This window comes from Hermetia illucens, chromosome 6 (genome assembly GCF_905115235.1).
Source record: "Hermetia illucens chromosome 6, iHerIll2.2.curated.20191125, whole genome shotgun sequence".
Lineage (NCBI taxonomy): Eukaryota > Metazoa > Arthropoda > Insecta > Diptera > Stratiomyidae > Hermetia > Hermetia illucens.
In genome coordinates, this window is record NC_051854.1 from 53487283 (window position 1) to 53504834 (window position 17552).

The following is a 17552-nucleotide window of genomic DNA, read 5'->3' on the forward strand; positions in this document are numbered from 1 at the left end:
GCAATGCGTGTTAACGAGAATTCACTTGCCAAGATTGGTCTGAACATCGAAATCGATTGTAAACGACCAAAAGGCAGGCCGAAACAACGGTGGTTTGATACGCTGGATGGGGATTTAAAAGCCTCGAGATTGCACCCAGATCTGGCATTCGATAGAGCCAAATGGCGAAACCAATCACGAGCCGACCCCGCCTGTGAACGGGACAAAGACTGAAGAAAAAGAAGTGTTGGACACATACCAAAAACAACGACTTGATGATTCTGAGCAATGTTTGAAGCTCTTTTTCCATAAAAAAAAATCGAATTTACGCGTCGAGAGACAATGGAAGAAACATGGCTCCATTATTTCACATCAGAATCAAAACATCATTTGATAGGACTGCACGTCGTGAACCGATTCCAACACATGCAAAGAGGCAACCTCGGCTGGCCAGGCTATTGCATCAATATTGTAGGATGCGCATGGTATAATATTCATCGACAATCTTGAGAAGAGGAAAACCATCAAAAAGGGCTATTAGAAAGCGCTATTGAAGGATGAAAGCGCGGAAAAACGGCCCCATTTGAAGAAAAAGGAAGTCACGTCATCAAAACAATGCACCGTGTGACAAGTCAATGAAAACGATGGCAAAAACATAAAAGGGATTATTAGTAAAGATGCTGTGGAATAAAATCATATTTGATATGTTTATATACTGCCCGCTAAAATTTCACTCAAAACAAATCGAAACACATCTAAAATTCCAAGTCACTCTCATGATAAAAATATTTGCAATTATCTTTTATCAAAATATCACTAACAACACACAGAAGCAATTAAAAGTGCCGGGTGCGATCTTTAATATTATTGCACAATTACATATTCATGATTATTAGTCACAACGTAAATTCTTAAATTTTGGAATGTTCTGTTTGTTATTTCGCCGGAAGGCGTGATTTTCCGTAAGGTTACACGAAGTTAGTATGGGACATATTTTATTTTACCCTAGTTTTGAAGTGACAAGGGTCTTTATTATCCGAAAGCATTATGAAGTATTGAATCAATCAAATTCATAAAAACATTACACTGTAGCGCTGAAGCCTTTGAAAATGACAAAAGCAGCTAAACTTTATTATCCAAACTTTGTCTAATGTGATTTTTTTGAATCATCAACACTTCAACTCCTTCAAAATCAACAATAAATGGGCATTCACACATTCAAACGGTTAAATTATTTTATGTAACATTAATTTCGAAACTGGAAACGCTTTGCTTACGTCTCAAGGCTCCTTTCCATAGCCTGTGAGTTACGAAAGAGAGGTTAGCAAGGTTTGTTGCTCAACAAACAGCGTGAGCTCTATTTAATGTTTTTTATGGAAGGGGAAAATATCATAAATACATATTTGAAAGCTGATTGTGTTTTTTAATTGATTTCAAGAAATTGTTATGCTAAATATACTTAACACACAAAAAAAAGCTTTTTCACAATGTTCTTGGCATAGAAACTTATAATTACGTTAGTAAACATTAGACTAATTGAAGAAAAGAGAAAAATAAAACAAGTTAATCTTCGTGAAAATAAACATCGATTGAGGTTGTCTGTTTACTTAGCTTAGTCAACTAGTTTTCAATAATGTTTACTAGAACAAATGAAACGAGAATGTTAACTTCTTTTTTAAGAGGAAAAATTAAGTTTCAACAGGAAATTTGTTAACAAAACTTACGATAGACGAAGAAGAGATAATAAAAGCAATTATTGCTAATGAACAAAATTACTTTACACAAATTAAAAATTCTAAACAAATTAATTTCCACTAAAACGTTCAATGTTATAAAATATGATAAAAATGACTTGAATAAATGCACAAAAAAGTAAATTCAACCTAAAATCTATTCACCTAAAGAAAAATAGGAAGCATTTGGAATATTTGATCGATTTTCAAGAAATCCACTTCTCAAAGAAACAAATTAAAATTGTAATTCTCTAAGATTATAACTAACGGATAACAAGCAAGTTAACAAATTTACATCTGCGACATTGTTAAGATCTTAGAAAGTATAAGGCCTAAGAGTAAAAGGAAATTTTATTCGTAATAAAGTGGTGGGATTGGAATAAAAACAAAACTAATTCCTCCTTAACTAAAAATTCTAAATTTCTCATCAATTCTAGAGCAAAAATGTTAGGTCGGTCGCAGTTTCTGTTTGCGTAAACATCTTCTTGGACTTTGAAGTTTCGAAGCTTATTCTTTGTAATGATTTGATCAATTTTGTTCAAGTGAACGACGTAAAGTAGGTTTAATTTTGCTTGGATTTCAAAACAATATCTGATTGATATGTCCTCAGTTTTGGTGCTAAACAAATTAAAGGGCTCATATATTCTGTTCTTAATTAAAAAATCAATTTCAAGAAGTTCTCAAAGATTAACTCAACCATCTCCCCATCTGCATTAATACTTCATAAGTAATCCGTGGATGTCTAATTCACTTTCAGATGTAAACAAAAGCAAATATCGCATTTAAGCTTTAAAAAAGTGTTCACACCCTACTTTACCTCGAGCATATTTCTCAGGATTTTTTTCATTTTTTCTGGAACCAAGCAAACTATAATACACAAAAAGCATCATTGTTGTCCTCGCCAGACACAAATCATCGCCAAAAAGCAAGAAGTAACTCATAAATTGATCGACCGAGGCAATCGTTGCTACATGGAAAAAACAGAGGCGTCCGCAAATACTATATTGCCTTATTCTATCAACCCTCACAAACTTTCACTGCATTTTCAAGATTCAGAACATTAAAAACAAAATGAATTGTTACGGAAATGCCTAATCAATGCGTTACGTATTCAAAAGAAACCCCTAAAGATAAGAGTAGTCGTAGAGAGTAAGAATTAAGAAAGCAACAATTACACCACATTTAGATCTAATGAAAAATGAAAACATTTCCAGCATCTTCTAAAATTATAATTATTCTGTTTTACACACTACGCAATAATGATTAGGAGATCTCCTTTGTGTTAGCTTATAATATACCTTGGAAACACTGTTTTTTTGTTTTAAAAAAAAATTAATAGTTTTTTTTCCATTTTTTTCTGGTTTTCTTTTGTTGCAATTAGGTTACATTATGCATAAGTGAAATATGGTAATAATAAAAGTCTTTAGATAAACGTGTGATTCCATTCATGCTTGTTAATTTGTACATGAATCTGTTGGGTTCTGTTTTTACTACATTTCCATAAGTTTCGCGTATACTTAGAGGGGGTGTTTAACATTTACATATGTGTGTGCATTTAAGGTTTTACTTGGCTTGCAAGTCCACTTTCTCTAGTGTTCACACATCCCGCTACCACACAAGATACTATTTATGTTAATATATAAACTCTTTACGGGTATATCTGTATGTTAAACGCACGACGACACATATTGAAGACAAAAATTGAGGTTGCTTTCTGTCTTAGGAGCAGTTAGTAGTAGTACTTGATTGATGTGTTGGTTTGTTTTCCGTGTTTTTTTGTTTTCATTACCCGTTAACAGCTACAAATTGATAACAATTATTAGAATATTAGCGTATGTTTGATTTGATGAAAGCTCCAGTGACGCTTATTGATCATCGCTGCCTTCAAAGTAGTCGGAAGCGTTCCCGCGACATATCGGGCAAGTACGGTTTGACTGTAACGGGGATACAATTTGTTGAAATTTTGTGTTAAATAGAAAATAAATTTAGAAATGAAACTTACCCTGAGCCACTTATCAACACATTTTGAATGGAACTCATGGGAGCATGGCAGCACTCGTAGCATTTGTCTTGCTTCAAAATCGCACATACAAACAACACAGCAAGTTTGGTCACCTAAGGATAAAGATATAACACATAAAATATAACAAATCGATACTCTAAATTTAATATATATACAGATCGAATTCTAAAAAGCTCGCTGTTTTATGTATTAAGCTGATGCTGTTAATGACAAGACTGGTACGTTGCTTATCGACCGTCGATAGATGTCGAAAATATTTCAAGCAGATTTCAACAGAAGAATTTCTTCACCTTCACTTCTACAAGCACTGCCGACATTTGGACTAATTCCACCTGTCAGCACCACTCAAGTTGGGAAAACAATAAAACGAATAAAATTGTGGAAAGCAGCAGGACCAGGAAATCATTGAAGACCTTGTCGTCAAGCAGATGTGCAAGGGATTGACTGCGAAACTTCTGTTCACCGGGATACGCTTTCGACCAGGTCAGATACCTCCGGACGACCTAAACCTAGAACTTCTGAACTTAGAATCGACAGCGACGCGCAGAAAAGCGCCATGTCAGAGGAGGAGGGCGATACTCTAACGGAGCCAATGGCCAGCACTAAGATAGCCCAAATAAACCATCCATTCACCATGCGAAAGCTGCATCTGCGGTAATTGCAATGGCAAGTTCCAAGGAGAACATTGGAATAGTGCTGGCTCAGGAGCCCTGGGTGTCCCGGAGACAGATTCGCGGTCTGCAAGGAGGAAGCATGCAAGTAATTTGGGACTCCTCTTGTGAAAACCAAGGGCTTGCATAATTCTTAAACGTAATTTAAAATATATGTCTTTCAGAGTTCCTGACCGGGAACCTTGTGGCTATCCAAGTCTCATTGGAAGCCGGGAGGAGCACTCGAGAGTCGTGATATCGGGATACGTTGCTAAACTGATGAAGTACTGTGAGAAGAGGGCGTTACCGGCGAAGCCAACGCCCGCCACGAAGTCTGTGGGAGTAGCGACAACAATCGAAGAGGTGAGTACTTTCTTGAATTTATTCTTAGCAATAAGTTAGAAATATATAACTTAGGGAACACTTCAACATTTGTAACCATCACTAGACAGGAAGTACCAGGAAATACTCTAATAAACGGACTGGTCAGGAACTGGAGGGTGTCGGATTAGCCCTCTATGTCTGATCACAGAATAATCAGATTCGACATTGAGGATAACTCCGAAATAAAAAAAACAATAAGGAATCCCAGGAGAACGGATTGGGAATCCTATGCAACGCACTTGAACAATAATATGGCCCACCTTCAAGGGGCGGTGACATCAGGGGCGAACTGGAACTAGAAAAAGTGATGGAAAACCTCAACACAGTCGTCATTGATGCCTATGAGGCCAGCTGTCCGGCTAAGACAGTTAAGTCATCAAGGGATGTCCCATGGTGGAACAGGAACCTAGTTAGAATGAGAACAGAAGTACGAAAACTTTTCAATCGGACAAAACAAACTGGAGATTAGCCGGGGTACAAAAATGCACTGACTGCGTATAGGGAAGCAAAACGGAATAGCTTCAGGGAATTCTGTGAAGGGATCAAACAGATCACAGAGACAACCAGGCTTAGCAAAAAATGGGGGAAAATCCTTTGTCTCTTTGAAGAAGGAAGATGGGACGTTTACCGAGAATGAGGAGGACAGGGTGCACCTGCTTCATTTCCCGGGGACATCTCAACAACGAATAAAAGGGGAAGAAAGGAGAACTGGAAACTAGTAAAATAGGTATTCTCAGAAGCTAGGCTAGGTAAAAAGGATTTGATACTGTCTGTATCAGCTGACGGATATACTACGGGATGCCCTAGAAACACAAGAAATAGTGCTGTTTGCGTTTTTGGATATCAAAGGAGCATTCAACAACACATCGCACACAGTGATACAAGATGCCCTGAGCTGCAAGGGAGTGGGAAACATCCTGGCATTCTGGATGGGTAAAATGCTTGAAAGCAGGCAAATAGAAGTACCGACAGGTACAAATTCTATTGTCATGAATACTACTCAAGGTTGTCCACAGGGGGAGCTACTATCGTCGCTTATGTAGAGTATGGTAGTGGACGAACTCCTGAACGTGCTAACAAATACTGGAATACAAGTCCAGGGTTACGCGGACGACATTGTTTTAATCAGTAGGGGCAAATATGAAGATACCCTATGTGATAGAATCCAAACTGTACTAACGGTTACTAGTGCCTGGTGCAGGAAGGTGGGACTGCGGATCAGCTCTGCCAAAACCACCATAGTATCATTCACTAGGAGGCGTAAGCTGGATCACCTGAGAGCCATAACATTACATGATATGGGGATGAAACGAGAAACAGAGGTCAAATATTTGGGAATTACGCTAGACCAAAAATTACTCTGGAAGACACATGTCGGTAAGCCACGAGGCCTCTGATGACTTGCAGATTGGATATATACTGCAATAGTAAGGCCAATGATTACCTATGGAGTGGTAATCTGGGAAGAAAGAACCGAACTCAGCACACAAGCCAGGGAATTACATAAGCTCCAATGACTGACTTGCGTGTGTATCAGTGGGGCAATGAGGACATGCCCAACGGCATCCCTGGAGGTCCTTCTGGGATTAACGCCTCTACATTTACACATACAGATGCAGGCAATGAGGGCAATATTCAGGGCGGCCGGTGGTATGAGTGAGGCGGGGAGCTGCCTAAATCGAAGCAATATTGACATTTTTTCGAGGCGGTATCCCAAATTACTGATACCAAGGGATAACATGACAACGAGGTTTTACTTCGATAAGAAGTTTGAAACAAACTGGGAGAGCGTGGCTGCGACATACAGCTTAAACCAGCAACTGATTACTTGGTACACTGACGGATCCCTCACAGCATATCGAGCGGGTGCCGGTGTCATTGGTCCAAAGAAAATCTACTTTGAGCCAATGGGTAGGTACACTAGCATATTTCAGGCGGAAATATACGCCATAGACAAATGTGCCTCCTTTAACCTGCAAAATAACTAGGGGGCAGAACATAGCTATTCTCACCGATAGCGAAGCAGCGGTCAAGGCACTTAGGTCAAACCAATTGAACTCTAAACTGGTGTGGGAATGCCTAGAGAGAATACACTCGACACGTCCAACAAGGTCTGGATACTTTGGGTTCCAGCCCATGTTGGGTTGGAAGGTAACGAGGCAGCGGACGCGAGGAGCAGGGACGCCTTTACGCGGGCCAGAACCTTTCTGGGGAATCGGAAACGGTTCCATGGCTATGAATCTAAAAAATGAAGAGGAACGGTTGAAGGAACTATACTGGGCGGGCCTACCAGGGATGGAGCAATCTAGGGTGCTTATTGGGGGATATGAACCATACGCACAGAGGACTGCTTAAACCTCACCAAAAAGAACCTCCGAATCATATTGGGAATTCTCACTGGTCATTGTCGGCTGAACTATCACCTAGGGAAGCTAGAGATATCTACGGACACTGCCTGCAGGTTTTGTGAGGAGGATGACGAAACCTCTATACACGTCCTGGGACAGTGTCCGGCACTTGTGCAAAGTAGGCCGAGACATCTGGGAGAACACTTAATACCAGATGCAAAACTGAAAGATCTGGAAGTAGGGAACATACTAAAGTTCCTAACGGTTATAGGCCTGCTTGAGATACTATGATCAATAGGTACACTATAACCAGTAAAAGAAGCACAATATTTCTTCAAGGACGCGGTGCGGCTTTCCTTTAACAGAATAATAATGAGAGGCACCTATTAAATGAACTCACCCATGTAGAGGTCCGCAAGGCTTTGGGCTCTTTTTCCACGAGTTTTGTAGAATTCTCGCCGGTAGGTGTTTTGAAGAGAATTCAGAAATACTCCTAAGAATGACTTTTTGGTGATATCACGATATCGATTTTACAATGCACCCTGTTTTTCCCGGATCGCATCATTTTGTATACTAAAACTTGTAATGCATCCTGGCCATCATCTTCAACTACGATAACGACTAAAAAACAACACGCATCATCGCGTGAATTATTTTTTTTAACTTCAGTATTATCAACTCAATAACGACTAAACATTTATAATCCTAAACCATTAATAACTAATACCTGTTAAGCTTGCAACACGTGTCCAGTGTGTTCGGGCAGGCTTGGACGCTTATGTATTTGTAAGTGCGTCGGCTAATTAAAAAAATTGTGTTTGACTGTTTTGGCGATAAATGATAGCGTGTTTCAGGCAACATAGGCTAAGTGTCTGCCATCAGTCCTGCTGCTGTACTTCGTGGGTAGTATGAGGTTCTATTTGGACTGTTAGCCTACCCCAGGGGACAGACAAAAAAAAAATATTTTACCGAGATTCTAAGCAAGACATGTCGATGACATTTTTGCAATTGGTAAACGTAGCCAACTTGAATACGGACCACAAGAGTATTACATTCACCATGGAAGGCGAAATACCCTTCTTGGACTTACTCAACAGAGGAAAAATCAAATTCGACATTTACCGAAAACCAACATCAGAGAACCATCCCAACAACATCACAACACTAATTCTTACAAAAAATGGCACAACGCAATGCTCTTTCGCATGCTAACCACGCCTTTATCAGAGGAACGTTTAAACAGATAATTGAAACTGTGGAAAAGAACGGATTCAGCAGGAAGATCGTAGAAAGAATAATCAGTAAAAAAATGACGAAAATGGAAAGGAATAACCTGACGATGTTTTTTACACAAGCGGGACCATCTAAAAAACGTCGAGTTCCTCTCATCCATTCCCAAATTAGCTACCAGATGAAAAGCGTCCTAAGGAAACGTGACATCGAAGTGATATCTACCAGCAGACCGCATCAACTGAAGACACGATTAGTAAGCATCAAGAACCCCAAGGAAGACGGCGAGAAAAACGGAATCTATCAGATAACCTACACCGATTATGAAAAACAACGAGGTTCAACGAACATATAAGGGAAGTAAATCTGGTCAAAGCAAAAAGCGGACCAATAGATGCCCTCAAATCATTGGTAGCCAGACACATCATCGAGGAGAAACATACAATAAAGGAGGATAACCTCAGGGCATAATCATCCACAAGATACGGGAGGAAAAAAGAATTAACAGTGATTTAGGAAACGTCAACAGTTGGCTTTTTGGGTTAATTATGTAGTAAAATTTGTATCGTTATTTGCCGTCGGATACCAGTCGACTCAGCTGTGAATGAGTACCTGAGTCAAATCAGGGTAATAATCTCGGTCGAGCGCAATGCTGACCACATTGCCTCCTACACTTCAAGGCCCTGATCCAATATGGATTGTTGCGCCAACGATTATTATATTATTATTATGTAATAAAATTAACTAGCAATTAAGGTCTGGATTTAGGTATTTAAGGAAAAGCTGGACTATAAGCAATTCAGGCAAAAACTCACTGAGGAAGAGGACAACTGGTCCTCGAAATACCGGTAAATGAGGATTAAAAAAACTCAAACTTATGTCTTAATTTCCGGCTTTCGGGTTAATTTCAATAATATCAATATGTTATTATTAACTTTATTTGAACAGATATTGGTATGGGATATATTTTGAGGCCTAGATTTCGTCTAGACGCACCATTGTGATTTTTTTTTCAGATTTTTCACTTTTTGGGGCACACATTTTGAGCTAATGTTTAACCCAATAAGATCAGTTTTGAAAAGTACTAATCGGACTCCCCTTTCAGTTTATACCCCACATGACCATATTCAGTCAAAAAAAAAAAAAAATGTAACACCTCCCTTTCGCATGTATGGGGCGCCTCCCTCAAAATCGTGTGACAGACAGATATTGAACCGATTTTAATAAGGTTTTGTTTCACACAAAACCTTAGAAAGAAAGATAGTCGCGCAGAATGTTTAATTTATCGCCCGATCCGATTGCTGTCCTACACCATGAATGAACGCATTCTTCACCACTGTATTCGAATAATCGTAAATCAAGAACTGCGAAACTTCTGACCCAATACATGGTGTGCGGTTACTCATGGATATACATCGCGGCAAGCATCACCCTCTCTGCATTGCATTTTTGGATCTGGAAAAAGCGTTTGACCGTGTGCCGCATGAACTCATCTGGTATGATCTACGACAACACCATGTCATACGATTAAGAACCATGGTGAACTCTTCTTTTTCCACCGCTTCAATTGCTCGTCATCGTGAATAAGAAGTTGATCGTTAATGTGTTTCACAGGACGATCGAAATGTTTGCGACCACACCCAAATTTTTTCGTGATGCGATCTTCAATTCCATTTGTTCATTGATCGGCTCCCACGATTCCGCAGCCAGCCAATCCATGAATGTAGCTTCGGGACGTGGCCGACGACTTGCGTAACACCCGAAGAGAAAGTATTTTTGATGGTGGCGCAAAACTCAACGATATTCTCAGGCGGATTACTCAGTGAGTGTATTGACCTGATAAAAGCCGACATAAACGCACACAGGCTATCGAACACTTCTGTTGCGCCAATGAAGAGAACGGTAATTTCCTTACCGATCGAAGAGTCATGACAGATATATGACGGGAATATGTGAATCAGATTTTAAAGGAGAAATTTGTTAATTTTCCACAAGCACTACCGACAATTCCTGTCCGAGGCTCCTTTCGTGGCTCCGTAACATCGGTTTTCCGTGTAGGGTTGTCAGCCCTACCCAACCCCCAATCTGGAGGACCAGTTGGTACAGTTTGTCCCGTTTTTAGGCGCGGGAGACTCTCCTTCATCCTTCTCCGTCTGCAGTTTTTCATTACGAAAGAGCTCCCAGCGGTCACCACGTGGAGGTGGAAATAGAGCTGTTGGTGTTGGTTCAGCAGGCATTTTCCAGGTTTTATGCTCCATCGTGGGTACCAATCCACCTTTCGCCCTGGGACCTATACTACCGTTTGACCACCCACCCACACACCCAGGATCACTCTCAAGACCATTCGACATCAACAACGGCCTACGACAAGGGGATGCCCTATCAGTGATCCGTGATGCTGGGGTAAATGCAAAAAATACGATCCTCTTCAAGTCCACCCAACTACTGGCCTTTGCTGACGATAACGACATCATGGGTAGAACCACCCGAGACGTACAAACTGCCTTCATCCAGATCGAGCAGGCGTTGATTGGCGCGAGATCTTGGGCTGCACATCAATGAAGGCAAGACAAAATATATGGTGGCAACGTCAACACCGAAGACAAACCACCAACAACATCAAACCGCACTGGTCAAACACGAAGAAGAATAAGGATAGGAGAATACAACTTTGAGACCGTTGACAATTTCTCCTATCTAGGGTCGAAAATCACAACCGATAACAGCTACGATGATGAAATCCGCGCACGGTTGTTGTCAGCCAACAGAGCCTATTTCAGCTTACAAAGACTGTTCCGCTCGAAACGTCTCACCATAGGCTCAAACCTCTTACTGTACAAGACAATGATCTTGCCAGTCCTCATGTATTCCTCGGAAACTTGGGTTCTTAGCAAGAAAAATTGTGAACTCTCGGCCGCGTTCGAGAGAAGAATCCTCCGAAGAATTTTTGGCTCCCTACATGGGGATGGACGATTCCGTAGCCTAAACAATGATGAAATCTATGAGCGATACCATGACCGTCCGGTTGTGGATAAAATCCGGCTCAATAGGTTACGGTGGGCGAGTCACTTAATCCATATGGATGAGGATGACCCCACCCGGAAAGTCTATAAGGGCAATATCTATGGTAGAAAAAGAAGACGAGGCAGACCCTGCCTAAGATGGAGCGATGGCGTAGGTCAGGACGCCAGACAGCTTTTAGGGATATCGAATTGGTGGACGCCGGCGCAAAACCGAGATGCCTGGAGTTGATGATGATTACCGGCAATTGATGCAATTGCACCTGTCAGCCCGACTGAAGTCGAGAAAGCAATAAACAAATGAAATCGCGGAAAGTAGCAAGAGCTCATGACATTGCATCTGAACTCTGGAAAGCGAAGAGCTGGGATCCAACACTGTCCCTCAGTGAGTTCTTCAATCGGGTTGTTGAGGAAGGTAGCATCACAATTCCAATATGGAGAGGAAAGGTAGTACAACAGAATGTTCAAATTACCGCCTGATCTGTTCAAATTAACAATCTTATTCACGAGATCATCGTTAAATGTGAATCAAGCCGGGTTTGTCGAGAACTACGAAACAGCAATACACTCTGCGCGGATACTTATGGAGAATTACGGTGAGAATTATCAACCTTTTTAAATTGGATTTCCGGATTTAGAGAAGGAGATTCCAAATGAGTTCACCTGGTATGCACTGCGGTAACCCTCAGCAGTACAACTTTTGCGTTGGGTTAAATTGCTCTACCACGATCTGAAAAGTGAAGCTCGAAATGTGGCGGGTGTATCAAAACCGCTACGTGCCTCCGCTAGTGTTTACCACGCACCCTTTCAGCACTCCTCTTTGTTCTTGATATGGGAACTGCCACAGGGGATATCCAGCGTTCAACGGCCTACACACTACTCTATGCAGATGTTTTGCTGGTGGACAGCAAGGCTGATCTCGAGCAACTTGTTCAAAAACGGAATGATCGCCCCATCCAACGCAATCTTAGATTGAATTTTTAACTACCGAACCCAATGAAACAGGCTCTATCACTGTCAGTGGTAAAACTGAACAATTCAAATATCTGAATGAAATTTCTTCACGCATTGGTGCAACCTGGGTGAAGTGGCGTTCGACAACTTCTTTGTGATCGATGTATTAACAAACGTCTCAAATCCAAAATTTACAGTAGTATCGTCCGCCCTGTCGCCCTCTAAGGTTCTGAGTGTTGACCGACTATAAAAGACAGTGAACGACCTCTTCCGATAATGGAGGCGAAGATTTTGCATTGAACCAGTGGATTAATACGTCATGATAACATTTGAAATGAGGGTATCCGATACGGGATTGTAGCGATTGTGAAAAAAAATACCAGAGAGTCATTTTCAATGGTATGGTCACATAATCGTGCTACGGAGAATTCACTTGCCAAGATTGGTTTGAACAACGAGGTCCATGGAAGATATAGGCCGGCCGGAATAATGGTAATTTGATAAGCTATATGGTGGTTTGGAAGCCTTATGAATCCATACAAATTTAAGCCTTTGGCAGAACAAAATGGCACAATCGATCCAGACAAGCCGACGCCGCTTCTGAACAGGACAAAGACTAAAGAAACAAGAAAAGGAAACAAAACTTGCACAATGTTCAATAGCGGACGACATTCCCAGTTATCAATTTTATAATTTCCCCATATCGATTGTGGCAAACATTGCCAACGAACTATTTTTCTGTGCCATATATTTATAGGGGATCCAGTCGTCGGCCATCCGAATATAGTGGATTCCATTGCACAGCGATAAAGTTGTCGCTCTTTCCTAATGTGTGAGCTACTCACTGCCATTTCTGATCATGTCTACGAATACCTGGCCCATGCGCAGACGTTCTTCGTTTGAAATTGTATCAGGCTAGAATACTTCGATGACAAGAGTTGACGAAGACTTGGGAGCTTTCTAGTGACAGTCGCGACCATTATCCATGTGCCATTCCCATATAACAACACAAAAAGAACATTAGCCCAGCGCAGTCTTAACTTGATACTGATGTCAAAGACAGCTGCAATTTTAGATTTTGGACAAAGCGCTCGTAATGAATCGAATGACATCATGTCATCATATTCATCAAGGTGTTTTCTATGTATTCGGCGTATTATCGATTAATATATGGGCAGCTGCAAGGACCGTTAACAAATCCAAGATAAGGCTCGTTTTTGTATTCTACTCTTTTCAATGCATAAAGCATAGCGAATCAAATTTGATTGCTTTCCTAATGTGTTCAGTGTTCTTGCAAAAAAAAAAACACTCAAGACCAACATACCTGTATGAGCTTCTGGATTGAATTTATAACTTGGCAACTGTTCAATTTCATTTCGTAATAAACCTCTTGGTTTGGCTTCGCCTAAACGTTCAGCGAGGTTTAGAAGCGCTTCATAGTTTTCAGTTTCATTAGAATCAGGCGAACTAAGCTCGTGTTGACCATACGGCGAAAGTGGGAACATGGCACTGAAAACAGAAAATTGTTTGTTAATATGTTGCTCCTTTGCTCCGAAGAAAGAAACGTTTTTTTATACGCACAGGAAGTTAAGAAGAAAGCCTGAATTGATGAGACCAGCGGTTTGAATTTGCACAGAAGCTGGTTGGTGTGGAGTAAGCGTTTGATGCTGAATGGTGTGACGATGTGCATGAGGATGAGGAGCTGGCCAATGAAACCGTGCATATCGGCGTTGTGGCGGCATTGTACGTCTTCCCTGACGATGCAGTAGATCAATTTGATTTGGACGATTCTGCAAAGAAAAAGAAGAAGAGTGGAATTGATTTGTTGCTTCTTTATTATCAAATATCTTCGAATGCAGCATGAATTGTGTGGGGAAGCAAATTGTGCAAAGTACTTACTTCAGTAGGTATGAAAATTGGCTGTGGTGGTGACACTTGTGCCATCTGAGTGGAGGAATGCATATGAGCTGCTATGGGGGAAACGTGAAGAGATGTTGCGCCCGAATGATCAAGTGACTCTAAGGAAATCGTATCCGGCCGTTGTTGAGTGATATGAGCATGTTGGTAATTTGGTTGATGTGGTGGCGGAACAGCAAGTTGCGGTGCAGTTGAAGTGTAGCCACCAAAATGATGTCCTCCTATATTGCAAGTTTGGGCAAAAGGCTGGGAAAAAACACCGTGGACCTGATTAGATGGAACGAATAAACTCCATGATGCAGAAATTGGTTACAAGTGTCTTACCTGACATGGTGGTAGGCGAGGCGGCGCCGGATAGGCACAGATAGATGTATGAGGACCAGTGGAATAAGTCCAAATAGGTTCATGCCTTAACGATAAACTAACAGGAACTTGATTGATATCTACCACTAGTGGGTGAGGCGGTGCTTGGTGTTGAGGTGGCGGTGTTTGTTGTATAAGTGTCGGAATTGGTTCCCATGGGCGTTGCTGTTGTTGCTGATCACGTAGTCGTGGCCGACGAATTGGAGGACTTCCTTGCTGCATTTGCACCTGTAAGTGAACCAAAGAAATTTTTTAAATAAATTATGTCTGGTATCTTCGAATAAAAGAATTACCAGCCACACAGTAGGATCTCTCGACGCAGTTTATTTATTACCAAGATGTTATACCACATTATGAGCAATGCACGACACATCGCTATCATCTCTAATTTGAATATATGGCCGTTTTCATTTAAATTCAATTCCTAGGCAAATAACTCCGCCGTAGTCGGTCCCAAACCCGATTGTGAAAGGAGGAGGGATGGACAGCTTCAGTCTGAATGATTATACGCCACCGCAGCGTGTCAGGGGGTAGATGAGGAAAGTGCAGGAACTTTGCAGTATTGCAGATTGCTCACTGAGGAAGCTATCCCAACACCTGGCAACTAGGGATAAAATGCACCACCAAAAATGAGAAGAAGAAGAATCAACCCCGGCGAGAGTCGTCTGACTTGGTGACTGGGCCGGGCTCCCGTAATGGATAGCACGGCGTCGAAACTGCTAGTCGTGGGGCGGTTCGACGTCTAGGAGCCACGACGACCAGGATCAATGCTCCGCCTGCTGCAGCTGTTTCACCACAATCTGTGGCGACCACTTCAACAGGTTCGCGTAGGCAGCGGATGAAATGGGCTGAAGAAATGAACCTCTTCATCATCCGCTCCTACTACGAAATAACGGCGAGGGCGGATACAAGATCTTACCGTCCCTTGTTGCATGAGAGATTCGTCGACCGTTTCCCGCAATTCGCGCACGTGACTGTGCAGCGAGTGGCAGACCAGTACCGCTTTATTACTGGCAGCGATACAATCCCGACCACCGAATTCCAAAAAGCGTGTATAGAATTCTCCGATATTGATCCTTTGCATAGACCAGGTATTCCCAGGCTCTATGCATCTCCAGCAACTCCGGGAATTCTATCTCAAATCAATGATGAGATTGCATCTCGGCTGTGCGCTAATATGTCGCTGTTGCAACTACAATCACTTGTGTATTGTGGTGCAGTTGCGGCTATCAGATTGCACGGTCAGAAGATTCGCATTCGTGTTATTGGTTTGAGTGACCAAAGAGACCCACCAAGGAAAATTCGTCTGGAACGTCGTCGGGAATCACTAAGGCAGGATATTGCTAGACTGATTCAAATCAGCACTGGCAATGCCAACAGACGGGTGAAAAATAAAGTGCAGAGGGTTTACCGGAACTATGCCATCCCCAGTGAGACACTCGTAGTTGAAATTCTGGACGCACTAAAGCAGAAACTTTCTGTCATATGCAGTCGGTTACGACGGTATGTCCAGAATGCAAGATACGCGAGGAACCAGCAGAGCTTTTTCAGATCTCTATTGGGGTGGACTTTGGGGGTTACCCGCCCAGCATGCTGATTACCGCCGAAGGCACCCGCCATGCCAATACGCCTGGCATAAATTTTGCGGATGTTACCGAAGAGGAAGTTCGACGAGCCATAAACAGCTCGAAGAATTGGAGGGACCCAGGTCTGGATGAGGTGCAGAATTTCTGGTACAAGAAATTTACCTGCGTACAGAGTCGGTTGACCGGAGGGATTTCCACCTTTCCGCACTGCGGGGATTACCTACCTTATCCCTAAGAAAGACACGGTGCAGGACCCCGCAGAAACAAGACCGATTACTTGCTTATCAACCCTCTACAAATTCATAACGTCCATTATTAGTGGAAGGGTCAACGCGCACCTCAGAACCAAGAAGCAGAAGGGCTGCCGAGTTGGATCAAGGGGTTGCAAAGAGCAACTCATTATCAACTCGGTAGTTGTAGGACAAGCAACTAGAGGCCAAAGAAACCTTTTTAGTTGCTATATCGATTATGCCAAGGCTTTTGATAGCGTTCCGCATACCTGGCTAATCGATATCCTACATCTGTTTCACATTAATCCGAAACTAATAAAGTTTTTGGTGACAGTCATGGAAGGGTGGCATACCACCTTATCGGTGCGTACATCTGAGGGTGCTAATATTTCAGAGTCCATCCGTATACGGAGGGGCATCTTCCAGGGGGGATTCATTAAATCCCTTTTGGTTTTGTATGGCACTGGACCCTCTTTCTTGGCTACTGAATGATTCTAAAGGACATGGTTTCGCCATAAAGTATGGCCTACGTGCTAAGTGCGAACTGACACACTTGATGTACTTAGATGACATTAAGCTGTATGCTGGTACTGACGACCATCTTAGAAGTCTGTTGCGAATAATAGACATGTTCAGCCGTGATATACGGATGGAATTTGGATTAGACAAGTGTAGAATCCAAGCCATCCACATCGAAGCTATGACTGAGACAGACTTCTAGAAGTACCTAGGAATTCTGTAAGGAACCCATGCTCGAGTTGGTGATCTGAAGGATGCTCTGCTGTCCGAATTCCTGCGACGTGTAAAGCTCGTGCTGAAATCGCATCTCTCGGGGAAGAATAAAATAAGCGCATTGAATATATTCGCTATCCCTTCACTGGCTTATGCATTGGGAACCGTGGACGAAGACCGACCTGAAAAACGTCCAGCGGCGGATACGGACAACTATGTCCAAATTCCGAATGCATCACCCAAAGTCTGCCGTGGAGCGGATGAACCTGCCTCGTGACATCGGAGGTAGGGGCGTGGTTGATGTGGCGGCACAACATTATCGCCAAGTCGGCACGCTGGGCGCTTATTTTTACAGCAAAGAGCAGGCGAGTCCCTTGCATGCGGCTGTCTGTAAGGCAGACTG

The 17552-nt window shown here is 42.0% G+C and overlaps 1 protein-coding gene across 3 annotated transcripts in view; it reads right to left on the minus strand.

Annotated features, from left to right (window-relative positions):
• Positions 1 to 2119: 2119 nt before the first annotated feature.
• The window catches only part of LOC119659854 (RING finger protein 44), a 124127-nt gene continuing 108694 nt past the window's right edge, over positions 2120 to 17552 (minus strand). The window contains exons 5-10 of one of the 3 annotated variants that reach the window (XM_038068156.1): positions 14563 to 14829; positions 14221 to 14505; positions 13903 to 14111; positions 13646 to 13830; positions 3715 to 3827; positions 2120 to 3646 (exon numbers count right to left, since the gene is read on the minus strand). In XM_038068156.1, the coding sequence (XP_037924084.1) occupies positions 3578 to 3646; positions 3715 to 3827; positions 13646 to 13830; positions 13903 to 14111; positions 14221 to 14505; positions 14563 to 14829 (1128 nt within the window). In that variant the 3' untranslated portion in view covers positions 2120 to 3577. The remainder of the gene's footprint in view (positions 3647 to 3714; positions 3828 to 13645; positions 13831 to 13902; positions 14112 to 14220; positions 14506 to 14562; positions 14830 to 17552) is intronic. The other 2 variants (XM_038068158.1, XM_038068157.1) reach the window with 2 other exon arrangements.